General features: G+C 42.0%; 1 protein-coding gene across 2 annotated transcripts in view; it reads left to right on the forward strand.

Moving 5' to 3' along the window:
* LOC130214090 (CUGBP Elav-like family member 5) overlaps positions 1–27,500 on the forward strand; it is a 323,679-nt gene that overhangs the window by 276,426 nt on the left and 19,753 nt on the right. For both annotated transcript variants that reach the window (XM_056445676.1, XM_056445677.1), the window contains one exon: positions 9,303–9,447. In XM_056445676.1, the coding sequence (XP_056301651.1) occupies positions 9,303–9,447 (145 nt within the window). The remainder of the gene's footprint in view (positions 1–9,302; positions 9,448–27,500) is intronic.

A 27,500-nucleotide genomic window follows, 5' to 3' on the forward strand; every position in this document is an offset into this window, starting at 1 on the left:
CACCTCACTTCACTCAGTGTCCGGTCTCGTTCCTACGAAGCGGACTCTGAGTGAACACCTCCTGGTAATCACTAGCATTTCAACCTCAGTATATTGTACTTATCTGCTCTCTGTCTCTCCTAGTTTGTCCAGTGTTCCCGGTGTCCTGTCTGCCTTGTGTTTGTCATCAGTCTGTCCTCCCCGCAAGCCCTCTGGTGTGTGCATTCGGTCTCCCTCGGTATCAGTCATCCAGCCTGCCACCAAGGATCACCCAAACAACCAGACTCCACTCACTTCTCCTTCGTTCTCCTTGTGTGCTCAGTTGTTATTAAATAAACATCGTTGATAATTCACTCACCTCCTTTGTCCGTCTGCTTCCCATAACAGAAGACCGGACCAACTACAATCAACAGCATGAGCACTCACGATCCCATTCAGGAGTTGGTGGACTCGCTGAAGAGAGTCTTGTCACCATCTGCTCCACTTCCCGAAGCACCACCAGCACCGAGCACTTCTTCACCGTCCACCCACTCATCCAGTCCCATGGCTCGACCAGCGCCCTACTCTGGCGGGGCGGAGGAGTGCAATGGTTTTCTGTTACAATGTTCTCTAATATTCACCATGCAACCTGAATTATATCCCACAGATCGGTCCAAAATCGCTTTCATCATCTCCCTTCTCTCTGGATCGGCTCTTCGGTGGGCAGAAACCATCTGGCAACAGTCTGGGCCGGTAACCAGCTCCATTCAAGCATTCGTCAAGTACTTTAAGGAGGTTTTCGGTCGCGCAGATGCAGAAGTAGCAGCTGGAGAACAGTTATACCATCTCAAACAGGGAGCCATGTCCACTCAGGATTATGCGCTCCGGTTCCGTACTCTGGCTGCTGCTAGCGGATGGAATGAGCGATCTCTCCTCACCACCTACCGGCTCGGACTGGAGCCCAGCCTCCGACTACAGCTAGCAGCCCTCGACGATAACATGGGGTTGGAGAAATTCATCCAACTATCCCTCCGCTGTTCAGATCGTCTGAGGGTCTACCAGCACGATCTTCCATCTGCACCCCAAGCACTCCTCCGTTCGCCAGAGCCAGCATTCCCTCCAGAACCAGAACCAATGATCGTGGAATCTGGTAGACTCACCATCACTGAGCGACAGAGGAGGCTGACCCGGGGTTTATGTATGTACTGTGGTGCCGAAGGACATGTCAGGCTGGACTGTCCCATTCGTCCAGCACGTCCTTTGGTGAGTGTATTCAGTTCTCCCATTGAAAAAATGCATCCTCTCACCACCAATGTCCAGTTAACTACCCCTTCTGTATCTGTTTCAGTCACGGCCCTCATCGACTCCGGGTCAGCTGGAAATTTCATCTCGTACGCCCTCTGTCGCCAGCTCCATCTTAACACCGAAGCCTCGACGCACGTCTACCAGATCCAACCCATAACCAACGCAATCCATTCCCAGGCACGTATCCATCGCAAATGTGAGCCTATCTATCTCCAAGTGGGATTGCTCCACAAGGAGGAGATCCAATTTCTGGTTCTGGAGGGTGCATCCATGGACATCATTTTAGGGCGCCCGTGGCTGGTGAAGCATGATCCCATCCTCTCTTGGGGCACAGGAGAGATAAGAAAATGGGGTGAAGACTGCAAAACCAGATGTTTTCCCGACCTACCTGTTCAACTTCAGAAACCCCTTACTATCTATGTCACGTCAGTTGAAAGTCCAGTAGATAAACGATCCATTCAAATCCCGAAGATATACTCCGCATATGAAGACGTTTTTTGCCCCAAGAGAGCTTCCCAGCTACCTCCACATCGGCCATGGGACTGCGCCATAGACCTGCTGCCAGACGCTCCTATGCCCAAAGGTAGGATCTACCCGTTGTCCCTTCCGGAAACTAAGGCCATGGAGGAGTATATTCAGGAAGCACTGAGTCAGGGGTATATCCGCCAGTCCACGTCACCCGCTGCCTCAAGCTTTTTCTTTGTGGCCAAGAAGGATGGAGGGCTGCGTCCTTGCATCGACTATCGAGTTCTGAATCAAGGAACAATAAAGTTCCGGTATCCCCTTCCTCTCGTCCCTGCGGCCTTGGAACAACTCCGATCAGCCAAGGTATTCACGAAGTTGGACCTCCGCAGCGCATACAATCTGGTTAGAATACGTGAGGGGGACGAGTGGAAGACGGCGTTTGTGACCCCTACAGGGCACTACGAATACCTGGTCATGCCCTATGGTCTGGTCAACGCCCCCTCCGTATTCCAGAACTTCATTCACGAAGTCCTCCGGGAGTTCCTCCATATCTCCGTCATAGTCTACATTGATGACATCCTGATTTACTCCCGGAGTGAGGCCGAACATCGCCACCACGTTGCGGAGGTCCTACAAACCCTCAGAGACCATCAATTGTACCTCAAGGCTGAAAAATGCTCCTTCCACCTACCGTCTGTTCAGTTCTTGGGGTACATCATTGATCATGAAGGGGTTCGCATGGACGAGGGGAAGGTCACTGCCGTTGTCTCCTGGCCAAAACCAACAACTATTAAAGAACTCCAACGATTTCTAGGGTTTGCCAATTTCTATAGACGTTTCATCCACAACTACAGTCTCATTACCGCTCCGCTTACCAACCTACTCAAGAACCAACCCAAGAAACTCTCCTGGCCTCCCGAAGCCGACGCAGCCTTCCAAGCCCTCAAACAAGCCTTCACTCAAGCTCCACTCCTGACTCACCCAGATCCTGAAATCCCGTTCGTGGTCGAGGTAGATGCCTCGACAACTGGAGTAGGAGCCATCCTATCACAACATCATGGTACACCAGCATTACTCCATCCATGCGCCTATTTCTCCAGGAAGCTCAGCCCGGCGGAGAGAAACTATGACATCGGAAATCGGGAGCTATTGGCTATAAAGCTTGCCCTGGAAGAATGGCGACACTGGCTGGAGGGAGCCAAACATCCTTTCCAGGTGATTACAGACCATAAAAATCTCCAGTACCTCAAAGAAGCCAAAAGACTCTGTCCTCGTCAGGCCCGATGGTCCCTGTTCTTCTCCCGATTCCAATTCTCCATATCTTACCGACCTGGGTCAAAGAACATCCGAGCGGACGCACTGTCCCGAATTTATGATCAGCCAGAAATCATGGAGACCCCAGCCAGAATCCTTCCAGAACAGATCACGGTCTGTCCCATCACCTGGTCCGCTCCTACAGTCGTCGCCACTCCCGAATCCAGGACTCCGCCGGGCTGTCCCCCCAATCGTCGCTTCATTCCTGAAAACCAACGGGTAGATCTGATCCATTCCACCCATACATCTTTGGGCACAGGACATCCCGGGACCAACAACACCCTCTCGCTGCTATCCCAACGCTTTTGGTGGCCGCACATGGCGAGGGATGTGAGGAGATACGTTCAAGGCTGTAGAGAGTGCGCTATGTCGAAGAGTCCTCGCCATCTGCCTGCAGGTAAACTCCATCCCTTGCCCATCCCAAACCGCCCCTGGTCACACCTAGGAGTTGACTTCATGACAGATCTCCCATCATCTGAAGGTAATACCTGCATTTTAGTCATTGTCGATCGATTTTCCAAATTCTGCCGTCTGATTCCCTTGAAGGGTCTGCCCACAGCCCTGGAAACCGCCGAAACCCTATTCAACCATGTCTTCCGATGCTTTGGATTACCTGAGGACATAGTCTCGGACAGAGGACCCCAGTTCATCTCCAGACTATGGAAAGCCTTCTTCAGACTCCTAGGTGTGACCGTCAGCCTCTCGTCTGGCTATCATCCACAGACCAACGGCCAGACAGAGAGGAAAATCCAAGAAGTGGGGCGGTTCCTCAGAACATTCTGTCACGGTCATCAAAACTCCTGGAGCCAGTTTCTGGGCTGGGCGGAATACGCCCAGAATTCCCTGCGGCAACCTACCACCGGACTTACGCCATTCCAGTGTATTCTGGGCTTCCAACCTCCACTCTTTCCCTGGGATGGCGAACCTTCTGATGTCCCCGCAGTGGATTACTGGTTCCGGGAGAGCGAGAGGGTCTGGGACGATGCTCATCACCATCTCCAGAGGGCAGTTCGCAGAGCCAAGGAGGTCTCCGACAAGAGGAGGATCCCAGGTCCAAGCTATGCGCCGGGGCAGAAAGTTTGGCTCTCCACCAGAGACATCCGCTTGCGACTGCCCTCCCGAAAACTTAGTCCCAGATTTGTTGGTCCCTTCACCATCCTGGAGCAGGTCAACCCCGTCACATTTAAGTTACAGTTACCACCACAATATAGGATCCACCCCACATTCCATGTTTCACTCCTCAAACCCTTTCACGACCCTCTGATTCCTTCCACAGAGCCTGGCCATGAAGAGGAACCTCCTCCCCCACTGATGTCGGAAGTCGGATCCATTTACAAGATCAAGGACCTTCTACGGTCCCGACGTCGTGGTGGTCAGCTGGAATATCTTGTCGACTGGGAGGGATACGGTCCGGAGGAGAGATCTTGGGTCCCCAGATCAGATATATTAGATCCTGCACTTATGGAAGAGTTCCACTCCAATCACCCCGAGTTTCCAGCACCTCGTGGACGTGGTAGACCACCACGGCGTCGGAGGTATAGGCCCTCAGGAGCGGGCCCTGGGGAGGGGGGTAATGTCACGGATTGGCCAGGCTCTTCCACCAGCATCACTCAACGATCACCGTCACCTGAGTATTAACCACACACAGCTGCACCCAATCACTCATAGTCACTATATAAGCACACACCTCACTTCACTCAGTGTCCGGTCTCGTTCCTACGAAGCGGACTCTGAGTGAACACCTCCTGGTAATCACTAGCATTTCAACCTCAGTATATTGTACTTATCTGCTCTCTGTCTCTCCTAGTTTGTCCAGTGTTCCCGGTGTCCTGTCTGCCTTGTGTTTGTCATCAGTCTGTCCTCCCCGCAAGCCCTCTGGTGTGTGCATTCGGTCTCCCTCGGTATCAGTCATCCAGCCTGCCACCAAGGATCACCCAAACAACCAGACTCCACTCACTTCTCCTTCGTTCTCCTTGTGTGCTCAGTTGTTATTAAATAAACATCGTTGATAATTCACTCACCTCCTTTGTCCGTCTGCTTCCCATAACAATATTAATACAATTAAATTTTAAATATGCATACATTTTAATATTATAACTATAATATATATTAGATAACACTTTATTTTGATGGTCCATTTGAGTATTAGTAGACTGTCTGCTTAATATCTGATGGTCCTGCTCCGTCAACAGACATTTGACTGACTATGAGAATAAGTACATGTCAACTTGCACTAACCCTAACCCCAACCTAACAGTCTACTTATAATCTAATGAGAATAAGTTGGCATGTAGATGCAATGTAACTTAAATTCAGTAAACGGACCATCAAAATAAAGTGGCCTATATTTTTTTAAATATGATATATTTTAACATAAATCTACAAAAATAAAATGTCCAAACAAATCCCATTTTTATTAATAGTTGTAAATGTTCCATCAACTTAAAGGAAAAATATGAGAAATAGGAAAATAGGAAATATCGGTAACACTTTAAAATAACTACACACTATGAATCATCTATTAAGTTTGGTCTCACTTTATAGACCTTTTTCTTACAACGCAAAATTACCCATTATGCTTTGCGTGTACGCGCAAGGAGAATGCTAGGAACTTCCGGTCGACAGCTGATGCATGTAGTCACATTTGGACAGCTTTGAAATGATAGTTTTAATCTATTTTACCTACTTTTTATCATCTTTAATCAAATACTGTTGTCGATCAGCGCCACCTCCTGGACTGAGCATTTAAAAACATGTGATCTAGAAGGATGGAAAACAACTGCTGTGAGGCATTTTTCCCTCGTTGTCAGACGGCATTTTCTGCTGTTTAAATGAAGCCTCGTCATCGCTAAAGTCTCCTGTACTGTCCCACTGACACACTGATTTAATAACTGTGACAAAGTGAAAATAAATTGACATTTTGAAATGACTGAAAAACAAACCGTAGTAAATACAACACACTAAATAAAGCATAAATGGCTCATGATTAGAGTGAACATGCAAATCAGCCAGCAGAGTATGAGTAACGGACTTTTATTGGTCATTTTTGTAAATTGCATCACTTACATACCTGTTAAGTTTCATGCCAGTAATCTGGGTTGCAGTGAAGTACTGCGTGTGTGCGTGTGGCGCGTGTGTATGTGTGTTGAAGAGTCGTTGAGCTAACAGCTGACAGGCCGGGGAAACACACACACACACACACACACTGTATTTCTGACAGCAGACACGTGAACTAAGAGAACGTTTTTCTCGCGCGCTCGAACCACATCTGACAGATTAAAACAGCTTTAACACAAACCTTTCAAAGTTGTGCATCACAAAAACACTCCGTAATACACTCGAAACGCTATTGAAACCCATTCTCGGAGCGCAAATTACCGGTTGTAAACGCTGTAAACGGAAGTTCTTAGCATTCTACCGGAATACGCTGGTCGCTATGGCGCCCTCCATGCGGCAGCTAAGAAAGAGGTCTATTTTGATGGTTCGTTTGTTGAATTAGGTTATATCGCATCTACATGCCAACTAACTCTCATTAGATTATAAGTAGACTGTTAGGTTGGGGTTAAGGATAGTGTAAGTTGACATGTACTTGCTTGTATAAGTTTCTTATAGTCAGTTAAATGTCTGTTGAAGGAGCAGTAACGGCAGATATTAAGCAGACAGTCTACTAATACTCAATTAGACCATCAAAATAAAGTGCTACCTTAAGTATTACCAAATAGTGAATTTATTATCTGTTAAGCATTAACTCTACATTAATAGACGTTAGTAAGCAGTTTATGCAGCTACAAATGCTGTATTCTTGACTTATAACCACATTTATAATGTGCCTAATAATTGTACTTTCATACTTTGTTAATGATTTATTTTTCATTCATTCATTCATTTTCTTCTCGGCTTAGTCCTTTATTAATCTGGGGTCACCACAGCGGAATGAACCGCCAACATATCCAGCATATGTTTTTACGCAGCGGATGCCCTTCCAACCGCAACTCATCACTGGGAAGCCCATACACACTCATTCGCACACATACATACACTGTGGACAATTTAGCCTACCAAATTCACCTGTACCGCATCTCTTTGTACTGTGGGGGGAAACCGGAGCACCCGGAGGAAATGCACGCAAACGCAGGGAGAACATGCAAACTCCACACAGAAATGGCAACTGACCTAGCCGAGGCTCGAACCAGTGACCTTCTTGCTGTGAGGCGACAGCACTACCTACCACTGCATTGCCTTGATTTATTTGTCATTACTGGATTAAGTATTGCTTTATTTATAAACCAGTTATTTAAGCATAGTTGGTGTTTTTTAAAGATCATTCAGAAAGAGCTAGTAAATGTTTAATAAACTATTAAAATTAACATTTATATATTATTATTATTATTCAGGCATATACTAATAATTAATTTGTATGTTAATAAATGCTTTAATAACTCATCTTCGTCCAGTTTTGTGACCTAATCTAAAGTGAGGACTATTTATTCAATTCAATTCAATTCACCTTTATTTGTATAGCGCTTATACAATGTAAATTGTGTCAAAGCAGCTTCACATAAAATTATAATAAAAATAATGAAATAATAATAATAATAAAATTATGCTTTATAAATCCCTTATAAATGACAAGTAAAGGCTCAGTTATATTCATTTCTATTCATTTGAAGATACACAAATAAAACTGTATCAAATACAAAATAAATCTTTGCCACCTGATCTTAAATAAAATTACTGTATAGTTTAAATATTGCATCCTATTATAATGTTAAATTATTGAATCGTTGTTGTTTTTTTATCCAATTTTAGGTCATATTTCGACACTCCTGTTATTCAGCAATGTTTAAACATTGCAGTAATTTTACTTTTTCGATAAGATTGCAAAGATTATTGTTCAACCCTTTAATTGCCATTTATAAGGGATTTTTAAAGCATTAATAGTTCTCACGTTAGATTAGTTCACAAAACTGCATGAAGTTGAGTTAATAAAGCATTTATTAACATACATAGTAATCATTACTATATGCCTGAATAATCAGATATATAAATGTTGATTTCAATAGTTTATTAATCAATTACTAGCTCATTCTGAATGATCTTAAAAACCATCGACTACTCATAAACACATATGGTTTGTAAATAATGCAATACTTAATTTAGTAATGAAAAATAAATCAATAACAAATAATGAAACTGTAAAACGGAGAGTGACACAGACAACTGAAGTTTGGATCCACGTGCAGGTTTATTCAAAGTCAGGCAAGCAATGGTCAACACAGGTGCAAACAGATGTATAAAGGCAATCCAGAATCATAGTCAAATGTTTCAGACGAGAGGTCGGAAGGCAGGCGGCAGACAGGGAGAACTAGGTAAACAAGACTAGGGTTAAAACACAGGAAAACAAGACTAGGTATGGGTCTGGGTATGCCTTACCCAGAACATAAAAATGGAATATGAAGCGACTTTCAATCAATCACCTACTGCACCTTTATACACACATTATACATGCGCCTTTAAGTCAAGATTATAGCATTTGTAGATGTATTTATAAACCAACATCTATTAATGTAGAACTATCAAATAATTAATTAACTATTTGCTAATGCTTTATAATAACTTCACATTATGAATCATTTATTGTGTTACCATATATTTTAACTTTTAATATATTTTAACATGTTTTATGGAAAGTAAAATGTAACGTTTGCACAGTTTACAAAATGATCTTATTTAAAAGCAAAAATAAGATTATTTTGCTTACCCCACTGGCAGATTATTTCGCTTGTTTTAAGGAAATGCTCACTTCATTTTGACTTATTATTTCTGAAAACAAGACTATAATATTTTTGCTTGATGCTTCGTGATTTAAGAATTTTTAAATATTTGGACTAGAAACAAGACAAAAACTCTAAGCGTTTAAAATCAGGGGAATAGTTATGAAAGTTAGTCAGTTAGTGTTATGAATCAGTCCAAATGAAGACGTGTGTCTGTTTGTTAGGATGTTCTTTCAAGAGGCCAAATAATCTCACAGCAGAACTGCAGAAGTTAGCTTAATCTTTGGGTCAGAGTCTCCAAAACTCCAACACTACCATCAACACGAACTGTCTGAAATGGTTTCAAGAAAAAGCTTCTGCTCTCATCCAAATACAAACTCAAGCATCTTTAGTTTATTTTGAGCTAAAGATCAAAAGGTGTAACACTATGTGCGATGTACACTATGGGCTGTTGTCTAACCTGATCTCTCTTTCTGTTGTTTTCAGCTGATGCAGCAGCAGGCGGCGATCATGGCCGCGTCCCACGGTGGTTATTTAGCACCCAGTGTTGCGTTTCCAGCTACACAGATCCACCAGGTGGGGGCGCTGAACATGAACGGTCTGCCGGCCACTCCGATGACCCCTGTTTCAGGTCAGTCTGATGAACAAGTGTCCCTGGTATGGCTTTCAGATATCAGCTATATTAGCTATATTGTTATTGTAAATTACTCTTCATAATTGCCTATAAGTGGTAAGGAAGAGCTGAAACACAGATATGGTAAGGGTGTTTGGTTTCATCAGAGATCAGAGCCACATGACCAATGACAGAGGAGCAGGGCCACCTGACCAATCAGAGCAGAGTAGGCTCACCTAACCAATATGAGAGGAGCAGGGCCACTTGACCAATCAGAGCAGAGTAGGCTCACCTAACCAATATGAGAGGAGCAGGGCCACCTGAGCAATCAGAGCAGAGTAGAGCCACCTGACCAATGAGAGAGGAGCAGGGCTGATTGACCAATCAGAGAGGATCGGGGCCACCTGACCAATCAAAGCAGAGTAGAGACACCTGACCAGTATGAGAGGAGCAGGGCCACCTGACCAATCATAGAGGAGCCACCTGACCAATGAGAGAGGAACAGTGCCAATTGACCAATCATAGAGGAGCAGGACCACCTGACCAATCAGAGAGGATCAAGGCCACCTGACCAATCAAAGCAGAGTAGAGACACCTGACCAGTATGAGAGGAGCAGGGCCACCTGACCAATCATGAAGGAGCCACCTGACCAATGAGAGAGGAACAGTGCCAATTGACCAATCATAGAGGAGCAGGACCACCTGACCAATCAGAGAGGAGCAGGGCCACCTGACCAATCAGAAATGAGCAGGACCATCTGACCAATCAGAGAGGATTAGGGCCACCTGACCAATCAGAGAGGAGCAGGGCCACCTGACTAATCAGAGAGGAGCAGGGTCACCTGACCAACTATAAAGAAGCAGGAACACCTGACCAATCATAGAGGAGCAGAGTAGAGCAACCTGACTAATCATAGAGGAGCAGAATAGAGCCACCTGACCAATCATAGAGAAGCAGAGTCACCTGACCAATCAGAGAGTAGTTGGGCCACCTGACCAATTATACAGGAACAGGACCACCTAACCAATCAGAGCAGAGTAGATCCACCGGACCAATCATAGAGGAGCAGAGTAGAACCACCTGACCAATCATAGAGGAGCAGAGTAGTCACCTGACTAATCAGAGAGAAGCAGGGTCACCTGACCTATTATGGAGGGGCAGGACCACCTGACCAATGAGAGCAGAGTAGAGCCACCTGATCAATCATAGAGGAGCAGAGCTACCTGACCAATCTGATAGGAGCAATGCCATCTGATCAATCAGAGAACAGCAGGGTCGATTGAGCAGAGTAGGGCCAACTGATCAATCAAAGCAGAATAGAGCCACCTGCCCAATCAGAACAGATGAGGACTGCCTGACCAATCCGAGCAGAGCAGGACTACCTGACCAATCAGAGCAGAGTATGTTCTTGCAAAGGGGAGTTTTAGAGAAAGCACTTAAACCAACTCTATCAGAAACTTTGAGAAAGAACACTGAATGTTCAATTTTATAAAAAGTCAAAAAATCCAAATAATCCTCCAATAATTGTAGCTTTATTTGCAAAATCAGAAAATAAGGATAATATAAAAGTATAAAAAAATACTGTGTTTATTGTTACACTCTTAAAATAATAATAAAAAAGATGCTTGCCATTCTGAATGCAATGAATCTATTTGGTGAATATGGTGAAAACATCTGTTTTATCTTGTTCACTTGCATATCTTGCCTTAAAGGGCCTTGTTTCAGCAGTTTGTTTCACACCTCTAGTTTGGAAAAAGTCAGGAAAGTGGGTGTGTCCAGCTCTGTTTAGGTGGGAGTGTCGGGGAAAGAGGGAAGGTTTTGGATAAAAATGGGAGTTTCCGTTTGGGCACGTGCTGATTTTCACTGAGGCAAAACAAACACAGACGCAGGGGAGAAAGACAGTGACTGTGTTTACATGGACATTAGTAATCGAATTATTAGCCAAATCCATTAATTTCAACAGTGCCTACTTAGATATGCTTAGTGTTAATAGCAGGTTTGGCATGCTGTCCCGGGAGAGAACCCTGAGCTTGGAGATACTTGAGCCCAAGTCTCCTGCCCTGTCAATAAGAATACAAGGGGATCCGAGATCAGGTAGGTCTCGAGAGCCCGCCTTAGGAGAAAAAGGAGGAGATGGGGTGGAAGGGGGGATTCTTCCAAAACGAAGATAGAGCAGTAGGGAGAAAATGATCCATTTATAGTAAGCTTGGGTCACTCTGATTGGATTATTACTGATTACAGATGAGAAGCCAGGCGTGCTCAATCATATCACGTGCTCCTCTCGAAATTAGTTTGTGAAACTTCACTTGTCGACTTTAACTGCAGTTTGGCACTTTCACTTTTCATTCAGGAACATTGTATGCTTGCTCCCCGTGACAAACCAGATATTGCATACGAGGAACTGCTGGAAGAGTGCAGTTTTAATGGAATGTTTGATACCGCACGTCGTATAAGATAAAAAACCTCCGCATTTCTCGGTAACTTAGATGTACTCTGTAGGTAGCGTCAGTAAGCCATGTGCATATAGACTATGCTGTCACAAAATGTGGCAAAAATTCTACACGACGGTAATAGTTTGATTGCGGTGTTTACATATTTACACTTGGCGAGAAGCATTTACAGCGGATGTTTCAGTCGATAATATTGTAGTGTTATTAACTTACTGTAAACTCTAGTAACTAAATTATTTAAGGTCTGTCTTTAAACACTGAAAGAGTACTGCTGATGATACGAACTAATTTTGCCATCCGAATAAACAAACAAAGACCTTACAAACGTAAGTTGCAAGTGCAAGTAACTGTGGCGTGTTGCGTGCACTGTAATCCACACGTGAGTCCAGCTGTGCTCTCATAGCGGGGAAGTGAAAACAAAACCTTCGTTGCAGCACATTAATAAACGTAACACTGACGACCCATGTCTCCAAACAACTCCTCTTCTTCTTCCACTTGTTTTGACAACACAACATGGCGTCTCTCTGCCGTCTGAACACTGTACAGGTAAAAAAAAAAAAGTCTTCGAAGCTACATCATGTACATTAATGAAGTTGCACCTCGTTCACAATAGAGCGTGCTGATTGGTTTAAACCAAGTCTTTCCTCATGAATTAATGCTGCACGCTCAGAGACGTCACAATGTACTCCCAGGTACAGATATCCACTCTCCACACTGGAATGCACGCAAGGATCTAATCGACGAATTTGCTCAAAGTAATGCAAAAACAACCAATTTTCACTTTTTTTGTGAAATATATGTGTCCTAATAGTGTTTTTTACAGAGTGGGACACATATATTCACCTTTATTTGTATAGTGCTTATACAATGTAGATTGTGTCAAAGCAGCTTCACATAAAAGGTCATAGTAAATAGGAACAGTGTAGTTCAGTTTGTAGTGTTTAAGTTCAGTTTAGCTCAGTTCAGTGTGGTTTAAATCACCACTGAGAGTCCAAACACTGAAGAGCAAATCCAACGATGCGCAGCTCTACAGATCCCGAACCATGCAAGCCAGTGGCGACAGCGGAGAGGGAAAAAAACTTCACTAATTGGCGAAAGTGAAGAAAAAAAACCTTGAGAGAAACCAGGCTCAGTTGGGCACGACCATTTTAATTTCTCCGCTGGACAAACGTCTTGTGCAGAGCTGCAGTCTCAGCGGCGGAGGCTGGAAGCTGGCCTCAGCGAAGACTCGTCTGTCTCTGGAGCGTCACAGGAATCAGTCTCATGTTCTCCACTCTTCCATGACCATCACAGTAGCTGCTCAGGATACGGCCTGGTCCAGGATATGGAAACCTTGGGATCATCTCGTCGTTGGTCTTGGATCGAATCAGTGACTCTGCATAGTCTGAGGGCCTCGGGATGAGTATCCCCAGGTATGACTGTCAACAGCTCAAAAAAAGTGTTTTGGTGTTTCGTGACCCTTTAACATCAATGAAGCTTTTCCATGTCACCAAAGTTTTTTTAAAATAGAAAATGGATCTTTAGGTCATTAGATTTAGTCATTTAGTCGATGCTCCAAAGCGACTTACAATTGAGATTAAAATGCTCTAGCAGCTCATTTAAGATTATTTGTGGAATTGATCAGCGTGAAAAACCCTCTTCAGTAAGCTTTATTTTTAGCAGCATATAGTATGCATGTAAGCGTAGGTCAGGTTTCTGGCAGTGCGTATCCCTGATGTTTGTAGATCTCTGGCTGGAGATCAGTTTTCTCTTTCAGCTCACCTGATCAGTGTCGCTGCAGATTCATATTGATCGCCAGGAATCGATGCGCTGGACGTGGAGCTCATCTCAGAGATGTGTTTCAGATGCTCAGACGCTTAATAATGCTGATACAAGATAGTCCACCGGGTCTGACATCAACACAAGCGCTTGAATTCGAGAAGAGCTTTAAAGATCTGCTCATGTTTTACACTGCAGACATGATGCTGAAACGTTCAAAGCACACGGCGGATTTTCACAAGAAATGAAGAAATCTGTGTTTCGTTTTAGGATATTTAAGTTACACTGTTTGTAGTCACACTAAAGAGATTTCTAAAACACATTGAACCAAGGTATATCTGCTGTCTGCATTGCAATTTTAAGTAATAGTGTCAGCAAATAAGCAAGATAATCTGCCAATGGGGTAAGCAAAATAATCTTATGTCAAAAGGAAAAGCAAGATTATTTTGCTGACCCCATTGGCAGATTACACTCACCAGCCACTTTATTAGGTACACTTTACTTGTACGTGCACATCCATGATGTGAATCTCCCGTTCCAACACATCCCAAAGGTGCTCTATTGGATTGAGTTCTGGTGACTGTGGAGGCCATTTGAGTACAGTGAACTCATTGTCATGATCAAGAAACCAGTCTGAGATGATTCATCTTTTATGACATGGTGCGTTATCCTGCTGGAAGTAGCCATCAGAAGACGGGTACACTCTGGTCATAAAGGGATGGACATGGTCAGCAACAATACTCAGGTAGGCTGTGGCGTTGACACAATGCTCAATTGGTAATAATGGGCCCAAAGTGTGCCAAGAAAATATCCCCCACACAATTACACCACCACCAGCCTGAACCGTTGGATCCATGTTGTTGGCTTTCATGTTGTTGATGTCAAATTTTGACCCTACCGTCTGAATGTGGCAGCAGAAATCGAGACTCATCAGACCAGGCAGCGTTTTTTCAATCTTCTATTGTCCAATTTTGGTGAGCCTGTGTGAATTGTAGCCTCAGTTTCCTGTTCTTAGCTGACAGGAGTGGCACCTGGTGGGGTCTTCTGCTGCTGTAGCCCATCCGCGTCAAGGTTGGACATGTTGTGTGTTCAGAGATGCTCCTCTGCAGACCTCAGTTGCAACGAGTGCTTATTTGAGTTACTGTTGCCTTTACATCAGCGGGAACCAGTCTGGCCATTCTCCTCTGACCTCTGGCATCAACAAGGCATTTATGCCCACCGAACTGCTGCTCGCTGGATATTTTCTTTTTTTCAGACTAATCTCTCTAAATTCTAGAGATGGTTGTGCGTGAAATCATAGAAATCATAGCAGTTTCTGAAATACTCAGACCAGCCCGTCTGGCACCAACAACCATGCCACGTTCAAAGTGACTTAAATCCCCTTTCTTCCCCATTCTGATGCTCAGTTTGAACTGCAGCGGATCGTCTTGACCATGTCTACATGCCTAAATGCATTGAGTTGCTTCCATGTGATTGGCTGATTAGAAATCTGCGTTAGCAAGCAGTTGGACAGGTGTACCTAATAAAGTGGCCGATGAGTGTATTCTGCTTGTTTTAAAGAAAAACTTGGCATATTATTTCTTAAAACATGACAATTGTTTTTGCTTGTCTGAAAAATGCTTCTTGATTTGGGATTTTTAGATATTTGGATTAGAAAAAAGACAAAACCTCTAAGTAAGAAAATAATTTTTTTTATTATTTTTTTGCAGTGTAGTGTTATTACATGATTCGGTTACGATTCGGTGACTTAAATTAAGTCAATTCAAGTCACATGCTTTAATATATTTATGTCAATAATCTAATATTTATATAATAATATTCATTCATTCATTTATTTATTTTCGGCTTAGTCCCTTCAGTGTTGCCAGACGTACGATAATTATTGTTTTTGTACGAGAATTTCGACCTCTGTACAATGTATGATCAATAATGAAAAAAACCCTATAACGTATGTTAATTTCAGAAGATTATGGAATTTAAAATGAATTTCATTGTAATCTTAGGGCTTCTATTCTTATTGATCTATAGCTGCATCACTTGTCTACTGTCTGTGAGGAGAACATGGAGTTGGACACGTTTTCTATCTCATCTTACATTACATTTTCTCAGTTGATCAGCGTGAAGAATGGCTCTCTCTCGTGAGTTCACATTCTTGCCACACACGGCCATGCTTAAGTCAGTCATTTTTAGGCTGGGGTTGATTGTTAAAGCAATAAAGTTTTGAAAAAGTAGTGCTGAAAAGGAAGGTGAGAAGGAAAGGGGAGTTTTCCCTTGATGCTCTCGTTTTTCCCCATTCAAATGCATCATGTGAACGTGTTTTTCGAAAGTTAATCTCATCAAAACAAAGCCACAAAATCGGCTCATTACAGATACTCTGAATGGGCTCATGCACACCTCAGAGTATGTTAAAAATTCGGGAGGGTGCACTGCATATTAAGCCAACCAGCAGTACTATGTTGCAGTTCATGACGGAATCCGATTTGTACCCCAAAATGAATCCCTTAACATCTGGCAACACATGCAGGACAGTGACTCTGAGGTGGAGTTTGAACCTTCCCACTAAGGTACGCCTAGTTTTTTTTTAAGGTGTTGTGGTAATTTGCATATTGTGTCAAAACTCTATGTGTCTAGATAATGGCTGTATACTCTCCGTTTGACTCATGTACGATAATTTTCCTCCAAATACGATAATTTTGAGGTTCTGGTACGATACTTTGACATTTCCAATCTGGCAACACTGTGTCCCTTTATTAATCAGGGGTCGCCACAGCGGAATGAACCACCAACTTATCCAGCATGTGTTTTACGCATGCAGCGGATGCCCTTCCAATCGCAACCCAGCCCTGGGAAATATATAATAATTTTGTATCATTTTATTCTTATGTCACTTTTTAATAATATTTAAATATAATTAAATATTTATTAATATTTAAAATTCATTTTCCTTTGGCTTAGTCTGTTTATTCATCAGGGATCGCCACAGTGGAATGAACCGCCAACTTATCCAGCATAAGTTTTACACAGCGAATGCCTTTCCAGCCGCAACCCAGTACTGGGAAACATCCATACACACTTATTCACACACATTCACTACGGCCAATTTAGTATACTCAGTTTATTTTTCAATTGGAATATTTGGTGGTTCATTCCACTGTGGTGACCTCTGAAATAGAGACTAAACCGAAGGAAAATGAATGAATGAATGAATGAACAGTGAAGCATGTTGACCTTTTCTAGCACATCCAATAAACTAAATATGGCTATCATCATTATCATCACTGACTTTTGCGAGCACACACAATTCCGCTTTGATTTCAGTGTCTTTAATTATGTATACGCGAATCTCCCAAAATACCCATGGATTTTAGGGGGCCGCATTATGATTGGTTTGTTTGAGTCTGCTGTAATTGCACAGCATCTGAAATGCCAGGGGTTTGACTGACAAGCGTAATCCTGTGGCTCTGGAGCCATCAGTGCCCACAGAACAGACGCTTTCATCTGCAGACCATGACCTTTACTCCAGCAGCTGTTTTGGGCTCAGAGTTTGCCTTTCATTTCCTGATGAAACTAATGATGTGAGCAGCAGGAAGCTGATCTGAGACCAGTGCGCTCTGATGTCTTATGTAAATGAGCTCAGGGTCACTTCCCGCCTGACAGACAGAGCCACTGATCACATTAAACACTGAATTTGAGTCCTATTGCATTGATTATTAAAACTTTACTTCTTTATATACATCATTACAAAACTGCTGTGGAATTTACAGTATTACTGGCAATTTTGGTTGCTAGAAATACTGTAAAATTTATGTGTGTGCTGTAGTTAACAATTACAATTGTGCTGTAGTTTTGGAAAATGCAGAATGGATAATGCAAGTAAAAAAGAAAGTAGGGATTTCCAATTTTACTTTGACTTGTATTTCATTGCAGACAATACAACAAACATAATTTAATGTGTTCCTCGTGATTTTTATTGTTTTGTTTTTTCAAAGTAAACGCATATTAAATTTTTTGGTTCTTGCAACACATTTAAAAAAAAACCCATTGTAACAGTAAAGCATTTAGCACTTTACATGTTGCCATTCCATTTCACAACACTTAAAAGATGTTTAACGACTGAACACACCAAGTGATGAAGTGTTTCAGGTGTAATTTTGTCCTATTCTTCCTGCAAACTAGTCTTAAAGGGCACCTATGGTAAAAAAATCTACTTTTCAAGCTGTTTGGACAGACATATGTGTATGTATGGTGTATAGACCGTCATATTGGGGTGATATAAGCACACCCAGTGCTTTTTTTTCAATTTAACAACATAAAAAACGGTGGACCAATTGGAGCTGTTTTCAAATCGACCGCTACCTGACGTAGGAGAGCGGTCCCCCCGCCCACCAATATTGATTGACAGGCGCGTCATCATATCCTCAGTTTGTTGATTCACGTCCGCCATTTTCAGCGTGAGTCGAAGCGATATCACTAAAGGAACACGCTAGCTCTATTTTTAGATGCAAGGCTCATTGGGCTCAACACAAGAGCAATATTCTCCACATTATCGCTCTAATCGGAATTATTGGTTGTATCTTTAGGTAGGTTTGCAAACATGTGTACTTCTCATTGAGTCTACCTTATACTTCAGCCGTTTGCATTTCTCGCGATCCCAGAAGCTCCCTGTGGTCTTACCTAGCATGCGTTTTAGAATTCTAAACATAGGTTTCTATCAGGGTACACTCAAGTCCACGGCTGGGCGCCGCGGACCGCTGCAGAAACCTATGTTTAGAATTCAAAAATGCGTGGCGCGACGATTCGGGACACTTCATGCTTCTGGTGCGCCACAGAGAGTGTCTGGTGTGCCGTGTTGCGGCTTCGAGCGGCGCATCCGGTGCCTCAGTCAAAGTTAATTCAGTGTGCGTGGTTATTAGTTTCTGTGTACAAGCTCGGCACTTGAAACTAGCACACAGTTGGCTGTAAAACTGTACAAAGACACATGATTTTGTACTCTCTGCTTGGTCTGTGTCAGAGTCGTACATGTACGACTGAATGGTGATCCTCTCTCTCCTTCTCCGTCTGCCTGTCTGTTGCAAACGCAGAGCGGGTGAGCTCATAGCCCCGCCCCCTTGTTACGTTGGCGGGAAGCCGAAACTAATCTACATGTGAAGCAACACACCCCTAAATCAGCGAGCTGTGGACACGCCCCCAACATGACACTTTTTAACACATTATAATAAAAAAATCTGAATTGTGTTTTAAACTGAACCTAAACTGGCACACTCAGAAGAACCATAATATTAATATTAAATCATAAAAAAGAGGTAAACTATGTGCCCTTTAAGGTAGGCAACAGTACAAGCTTCAAAATGCGCCACACATTCTCTATTAGAGACAGGTCAGGACTGCAGGCAGGCCAGTCCAGTACCTGTATTCTCGTCCTCCGCAGCCAGGACTTTGTAATGTGTGCAGAAGGTGGTTTTGCATTGTCTTGTTGAAATATGCATGGGGCGTCACTGCCCAGCAAACCATTTTGTGTTTAATAGACGTTTAATAGACATCTAAACGTAGAGAGCTAGGCTAAAACAAGGCTAAACTTGGGCTGTCAGTGAAAATCTAAGAATAGCCCAAAACCAGACAAGTCGTCAAATAGACAGATTAGACCGACTTTATATGTGTAGTCATTCATTTCTGTTTATTTGATGATTAGTCTAGTTTTGGCCTATTCTTAAACGCCTATTAGATTTTCACTGACAACCCAAATTTAGCCTTGTTTTAGCCAAGACGGCTATATTTAGACATCTTTTAGGCATCTTTTAAAAACAAAAAGAGGAAAAATAGACAGATTAGACAGACTTAATATGTGTAGTCATTCAGTTCTGTTTATTTGATGACTAGTCTAGTTTTGGCCTATTCTTAACCTATTAGATTTTCACTGACAACCCAAATTTAGCCTTGTTTTAGCCAAGACGGCTATATTTAGACATCTATTAGGCATCTTTTAAAAACAAAAAGAGGAAAAAATAGACAAATTAGACAGACTTTATATGTGTAGTCATTCATTTCTGTTTATTTGATGATTAGTCTAGTTTTGGCCTTTTCTTAGACGCCTGTTAGATTTTCACTGACAGCCCAAATTTAGCCTTGTCTTACACAAGACAACTGTGTTTAGACGTCTATTAGACATCTTTTAAAAACAAAAAGAGGAAAAATAGACAAATTAGACAGACTTTATATGTGTAGTCATTCATTTCTGTTTATTTGATGACTAGTCTAGTTTTGGCCTATTCTTAACCTATTAGATTTTCACTGACAACCCAAATTTAGCCTTGTTTTAGCCAAGACGGCTATATTTAGACATCTTTTAGGCATCTTTTAAAAACAAAAAGAGGAAAAATAGACAAACTAGACAGACTTTAAATGTGTAGTCATTCATTTCTGTTTATTTGATGACTAGTCTAGTTTTGGCCTATTCTTAAACGCCTAATAGATTTTCACTGACAGCCCAAATTTAGCCTTGTTTTAGCCCAGACGACTGTGTTTTCTAGGACATCTATTAGACATCTTTTAAAAACAAAAAATGCTTGGGTGAAAGAGAAGGCAGCATATTATGCGTCAAAATCTCCAAGTACTTTTCAGCACTAATGGTGCCATCACAGAAGTGCAAGTTACCATGTCAGACCCTGGCTTTTGGACTTGTTGCTGGTAACAGTCTGGATAATCCTTTTCTTCTTTGGTCCTAGCACAAGTGTCTATTTCTCCCAAAAAAATTCCTGAAATACTGATTCATCTGACCATGTTTCCATGTTTCCACTGTGTGATGGTCCATCCCAGATGCCTTCAAGCCCAGAGAAGTCGGTGGTGCTTCTGGACACTGTTAACATAGGGCTTCCTTTTGCCACAGTACACTTTTAACTGGCATTTGTGGATGTAACTATGTATTAGGGTACTTGACAAAGGTTTGCCAAAGTAGTCCTCATGTAGAGCTCATGTAGTGATATCGCTTATAGATGAATGAGGATTCTTGATGCAGTGCTGCTCTTACAGTAAATGTGAGTCTGTTCTGTGCTTTCGGTTTATTTAGGCATGAAAACACTTTAAAATAAATATAAATATGGTGGGATTCCCTTTCCTTTCCAGGTGCTTTTACAGGTGCCGTCGCCTCTCCTTTGCAATCCTCAAAACAGACATATAGCGGTGCGTGACTGTCAGCTGACGCGCTTCATAAATAGACGCTGTTTCCCCAAACGGATTCTCTACACGTGATTTGAAGCAGAGCGAAAGTCTGGGTTTGGCTGCATGTTTGAACAGACATACACACATAATTACAGATTTTTCCAACTGCTTGCACACGTTTTTAAAACAGCATCACCTTTTTTCAAAACTCTACACACAATAGACTCTTTTCACATGACGTTACGCGGTTTCCGGTTTCACTTCACGCAGTGTATCGTTACTTCCACCTACAAAGAAATCCCCATAGAGAACTCACCCAGTCAGCTGTATATTTACTACGTAAACGGTTAGACTGGGACTACGGCTGTTTTCTGTTGTCTGGCTCAATCACTGTTTCTCCACTTCACCTATAGCTGGTGTGTGGTGAGCGCACTGGTGCAATTGTCCTGTGGCTGCCGTCACATCATCCAATTGGATGCTACACACTGGTGGTGGTGAGGAGAGACCCCCCCCCCCCTCTCCTTGATTGAGAAGCTCTTTGGGTGTCTGACCATATACAATAAATGTGCTATATAAATACACAGATTACATTACATTATATTTGTCTCCTCCCCTTTTTGGCTGATCCAAAAAAAGGTACGATCCATGACTAAAAAAACCAAAACAAGATCCAACTCGTGAGATTACTAATTACTGGTAATTTTGGTTGCTAGTAATACTGTCAAATTTACAGATGCTATTTACAATTTTTTTTTAAATTACGAAACTTATAATTTTACATTACTTTTCTACATTGATGGATAAGTGATCGCTCAGGCATTCCTGACAAAAGCTTGTGTTTGTGTGTATGGAAACGTACTATACTCCCTCCCTGTTAAATTTAATTTTATCTGTGTCCTGAAACACACCCCCTTCTCCTGCTTTCACTTGTCATACTGACGGAGGGAGCGATTCGCTTGTGAATGAATCTCCGTTATGAACGACTCCTTCACTAGCCGACAATATTACAAGTTTCCGGCACCGCAACATCTCGTTGTCATATTTCTTTTGCATTGTTTGCTGATTTTATTCAACAAAACTAGCATAAGCCGAGTGTTTAGTGCGAGCTATTGCTACTTTGCCTGTGTTCATAACATACAAAAACATTAAAAAACAAGATCTTACCTATGAAATGTTCTGCCTGTGTGCTTTGTTTTCTTTGTTTGTTCGTTACTACACCTGTACACAGCGCTGAAGTCCAGCATCTTCACGTAGTAACACTGTTTTGACTAGTGCAGTTGAATGACACTTGTCTTGGGAGCACTGTACAAATATGGCGGCGCTATTGACGTATGCTCAGGGTCCGTATGCGATATCTAGTGTATATATATCTATGGTTGGTGGTGAGCGTGGTAAATTTGTGTAGTGGAGTACATGGCGTGAATAAAGTTTATGGTGACAGAACGTGAACCGCGGTCGAAGGATGTTTTGCTCGTTTTGTGGCAAACACATGAGCAGCTTAACGCGGTTTTGCTTTACGTGTGGTCAGTGTTTGGAGTTTCCAGATGGAAACACCAGACATACTGCATTAATGTGTTCAATATTTTTGACGAGGGCCACTCGTAGGCTGTAATCGTGGACATGATGTCAAGTCTACACGGTGTAAACATCAGCTTGAGGACTCTTAAAAGTAAACTGAACGAAGCCGGTGTTACGGTTTAACTGGTGTCCGTGTTAACTGGGGACCCTTTTCAGATGTAAACTATTCTCGTTTGCAGATTGGCAGATTCGTCACTTTTTCACAGCAACAAAACCTGCCCATACCAAATAAAGATTCTGATTACTGGGTGTCAATGTGTACAATATTGATTTTAATATTTGTGTGGCAGAAGAGTATATAACCAAAATGAATGTAAAGAAATAATTATAATTTACATGTCATCAACGGGATACGTACCCAAGTCAAAAGGTTCAGCATGAGTATCAATCGAACTGAGCTATCCAGGTCTACATGTTGAGGACGGTTTCGATATCTTTATCAGTCAACATATGCCGTGCTTTCATTGTTTCCATGTTCTTGCATTTACATGTTTCTACATACTCGCACACTGATATTTTCTCAGAATAGCTCTAAAAGGAAAACGATGTTTTGTTGGAGTTGGTCAAACCATGGTTTTTATAGTTGTAGGCTCTTGTTAACCCGTGCCTTTGGACTCGTGTTAACCTGTGTCTACAAAGTCACACACGAGCTGGTATTTTCCAGTGTGTGGTACATTCCCTTTCCGTAAGGAATCTGTAATTGTAAATTTGTTTCAGGACTAGTAAAAGTGTTTGGCGTCTTGTTCATTTTTTTCTAAAATGTAAATTTGTTTGGTCCTTGGTAAAAGTGTTTCACACTTTGTAATATTATTTTGCACTTCCTGGCCACTGTAATAAACAATTACAATTGTGCTGTAGTTTCACCATTAAACTTGTAAGACCCCTGAAACTAGTGCTTTAGGATCACAAAAGAGAGAGAGTTTTCTTTTACATTCTGTTTTTGACCTTGTTGACCATGTCAGATACACACACACACATTTATATACACAACAACAGCATCTACTCACCCTGCATCCACTCTGTGTATTGATTTGAGTTTTACTTTGACCGCCTACTGACCTTTGAGCCTCACTGTGTGTGTTACGGATCCTAAAAGAGTATCCATTCACTACTTGTGTGTGTGCGTGTGTGTGTGTGTGTGCGCGTGTGTGTGTGTGTGCGTGTGTGCGTGTGTGTGTGTGTGTGTGTGTGTGTGTGTGTGTGTGTGTGTGTGTGTGTGTGTGTGTGTGTGTGTGCGTGTGTGTGTGTGTGTGTAAGATGCAGAGAGTATCTTGGAGCAGACAGTAGTGGATATGGCAGCCTAATTTATCATGTCTCTGTGGGACCGGCGAAGCACAAAGCACTGCAAAAGACACAAAAGCTCTCCTGGGCATGTGCTTTCCCCCCCCCACACACACACACACACACACAGAGAGACACATGCACAGATAAAACACACACTCAAACACACTTATACAACTCTCTCTCTCACTCACACACATGCATAAACAAGAACATGCATAAACACACACGCATAAACACACATGCACATAAAGACACACCCACACACACAAAACACACATAAACAAACAAACACACACACACCACACCATAAGCATACCCACACGCATAAATACCCACACACGCAATCACACACACATATACAAACACATACACACACATTTAAACACACATTCAAACAAACACACACACAATCACATATACACAAAACACACACACACACACACACACTTTACCATTAACACTCCCACACATATAAACACCCAAACAAACACATGCACAAGCATACACACACAAAACACACATACTGAAACAGACGCATGTACACAAACACCTTAGCATAGACACACATGCATATACATGCGCGCACACACACATACATACTCAAACAATACACACAGACACACACTTAAGCATAAACACAGTCACATGTATAAACAAACACACACATAAACACACGCAAAACACATGCATATACAAACACACAAACACACAGAAAACACACACAGATGCACACTTACTCAAAAACATGCCAACATACACACACTCATAAACACACACACACATTTAAACACACATTCAAACATAAACACACACAATCACATATACACACATACACACATGCACACAAACACACAAAACACACATACTGAAACAAACACACATACATACACACAGATACACACTTAAGCATAAAACAGCCACACGAATAAACACACACACAAAACACACACACACAGTTTACCATTAACACTCCCACACATATAAACACCCACACAAACACACAGAAAACACATGCATATACAAACACACTCAAACAAACACACATGCACAAGCATACACACACAAAACTCACATACTAAAACAGACACATGTACACACACACCTTAGCATAGACACACAAAAACAAACACACATGCACAAGCATACACACACAAAACACACATACTAAAACAGACACATGTACACACTCACCTTAGCATAGACACACATAAACAAACACACACACACGCACAAGCATACACACACAAAACACACATACTAAAACCGACACATGTACACACACACACCTTAGCATAGACACACATAAACAAACACACACACAATACACACACATGCATATACATGCACACACACACATACTCAAACAATACAGACACACACACACACACACACACACTTAAGCATAAACACAGTCACATGTATAAACACACACACATAAACACACACAAAACACATGCATATACGAACACACAGAAAACACACACAGGCGCTTACTCAAAAACATGCAAACATACACACACTCATAAACACACACACATTTATAAGATAAAATAAGATGCAGCTTAAAGCAGCGATCGCGGTCTTTTTGTTAGATCAATTTCATGATGTCAGTTTGCCTAGTCTAATAATTTAATTAGAAAGAGGCATAATTACACATACTTACATCATTTACTTAAGATGTTCAAAAATAGGGTGATGCAGTGGTGCAGTAGGTAGTGCTGTCGCCTCACAGCAAGAAGGTTGCTGGTTCGAGCCTCGGCTGGGTCAGTTGGCGTTTCTGTGTGGAGTTTGCATGTTCTCCCTGTGTTCGCGTGGATTCCGTCCGGGTGCTCCGGTTTCCCCCACAGTCCAAAGACATGCAGTAAAGGTGAATTGGGTAGGCTAAAGTGTCCGTAGTGTATGTGTGTGAATGAGAGTGTATGGATGTTTCCCAGAGATGTGTTGCGGCTGGAAGGGCATTCGCTGCGTAAAACATGTGCTGGATAAGTTGGCGGTTCATTCCACTGTGGCGACCCCGGATTAATAAAGGGAATAAGCCGACAAGAAAATGAATGAATGTTTTATAAAAACGGCATGTTAAAAGTAAACAGAATAACGTGTGAAGGCTTAAAGTTGATAGGAAATAAAATAAATTATCTTTAATTTCATCAGCCAATGCATAACATATTCCTAAAGCGTATTTAATTGATATGGTACTTTTAATAAGCTTTGTATGTGGATTATGAAATGTAAATTCCGGAAATTCTGCTATAGGTAGCCCAGCTTTCGCAGCATTAAAGGTAGGCTAATGTTAAGAGAAAGCCAATATAAATACAGATCAGTGGTGCAGTCCTAAAAAAATAGGTGGTGTACTATTATCAACCCGATCCAAATTTTAAAAGTAGGCAAAGAAACGAGATATAGAAAAAGTAGGCAAAGAAACGAGATATATATATAGATATATATATACACACACACACACACACACACACACACACTGCACAGCTGTGGTTTGCTGACTAACTAAAAAACGAGTTCAGGAGCAGGATTTTGCCGCCGTTTTTATATCAAATTTAAAGGGGACTGAGACGGTCATTTGGTAGTGTACAGGTAATTGCAAAAGTGTTAGGGGGGCTGAATGGAAATATAGGAGGGCTAAAGCGACGCCCATGCTGTTTTACAATTTTTCTTGAACGTTTCAGCAAGACACCAGCCAATTAGGTAAGTCTAATCACCAAAACAAGTGAGATACCGAGAGTATGATCCTCAGAAGTCATAATACCCAAACAGCTCGTGGAAAAAAGTAGGCATACTGAGTATACGTTAGTATAGCAAGGACTGCACCACTGATACAGATCCTCCCTCATCGGACAACTGATAGAAAGTAGACAAAAAAAAACACTGGAAATGTGACTGGAAACACACTCCAGGTGTGACTGGGAATGTCTTATTTGTCCACCTGTGATCGGACTGATGAAATCGCATCTTAATATTAGCAGGTATGAATATGCCTGCTCTCTCCACCTGTCTGCCTCACAGCGGATTCAGTGGAGGGTCTAGAAAATCTAACATGTCAAAACTGACAAAAATTCGGACAAATATTGCGCTGCAAAGAGCAAAACTATTTTAAACTTATGCCTACCTTAGCAAATGACCATGGAATAGGCGGATAATCAACGGCTTGCCGTGCATTAAAGGATTTTAATGCCCTTCGCCTCCACATCGTGCATTAAAATCCTTTAACGCATGGCAAGCGGTTGATTATCCTTTACATATATACTGTAAAAAATACATCCGTAAAATTTACTGTAAAAAACTGGCAGCTGTGATTCCCAGTATTTCACCGTTAAAAATACGGGACAAACCGTAAAATTTATTTTGCATTTTTACAGTAAACTACCGTATTTAATTAATTTATAGAGGTAATATGTCTGTATTTTGAATTACCAACATCCTTTGTTACACAAATAGACACGTTACCACAGCCATATGCAGGTGGTGATAAGAGTTACATAATGCAGTGTTTCCCAACCCTGTTCCTGAAGGCACACCAACAGTACACATTTTCAATCTCTCCCTAATCAAACACACCTGAATCAACTTATCATAACATCAGAAGAGACTCCAACACCTGAAGTTAATGGGTCAGAGAAGGGAGACATCCAAAATATGTACTGTTGGTGTGCCTCCAGGAACAGGGTTGGGAAACACTGACATAATGAACCAAAGCTCATCACAAACAACTTTTCCCACATGCAGAAAAGCGTATCAGTGTATAGAAGGTGCTCAGTGTCATTCACACAATTACTAAACACCAGTATGGTAACACCATAGACTGTAAAATATATGGACGTAGTATCCGTGAC

This window comes from Danio aesculapii, chromosome 2 (genome assembly GCF_903798145.1).
Source record: "Danio aesculapii chromosome 2, fDanAes4.1, whole genome shotgun sequence".
NCBI classification, from domain to species: Eukaryota; Metazoa; Chordata; class Actinopteri; order Cypriniformes; family Danionidae; genus Danio; species Danio aesculapii.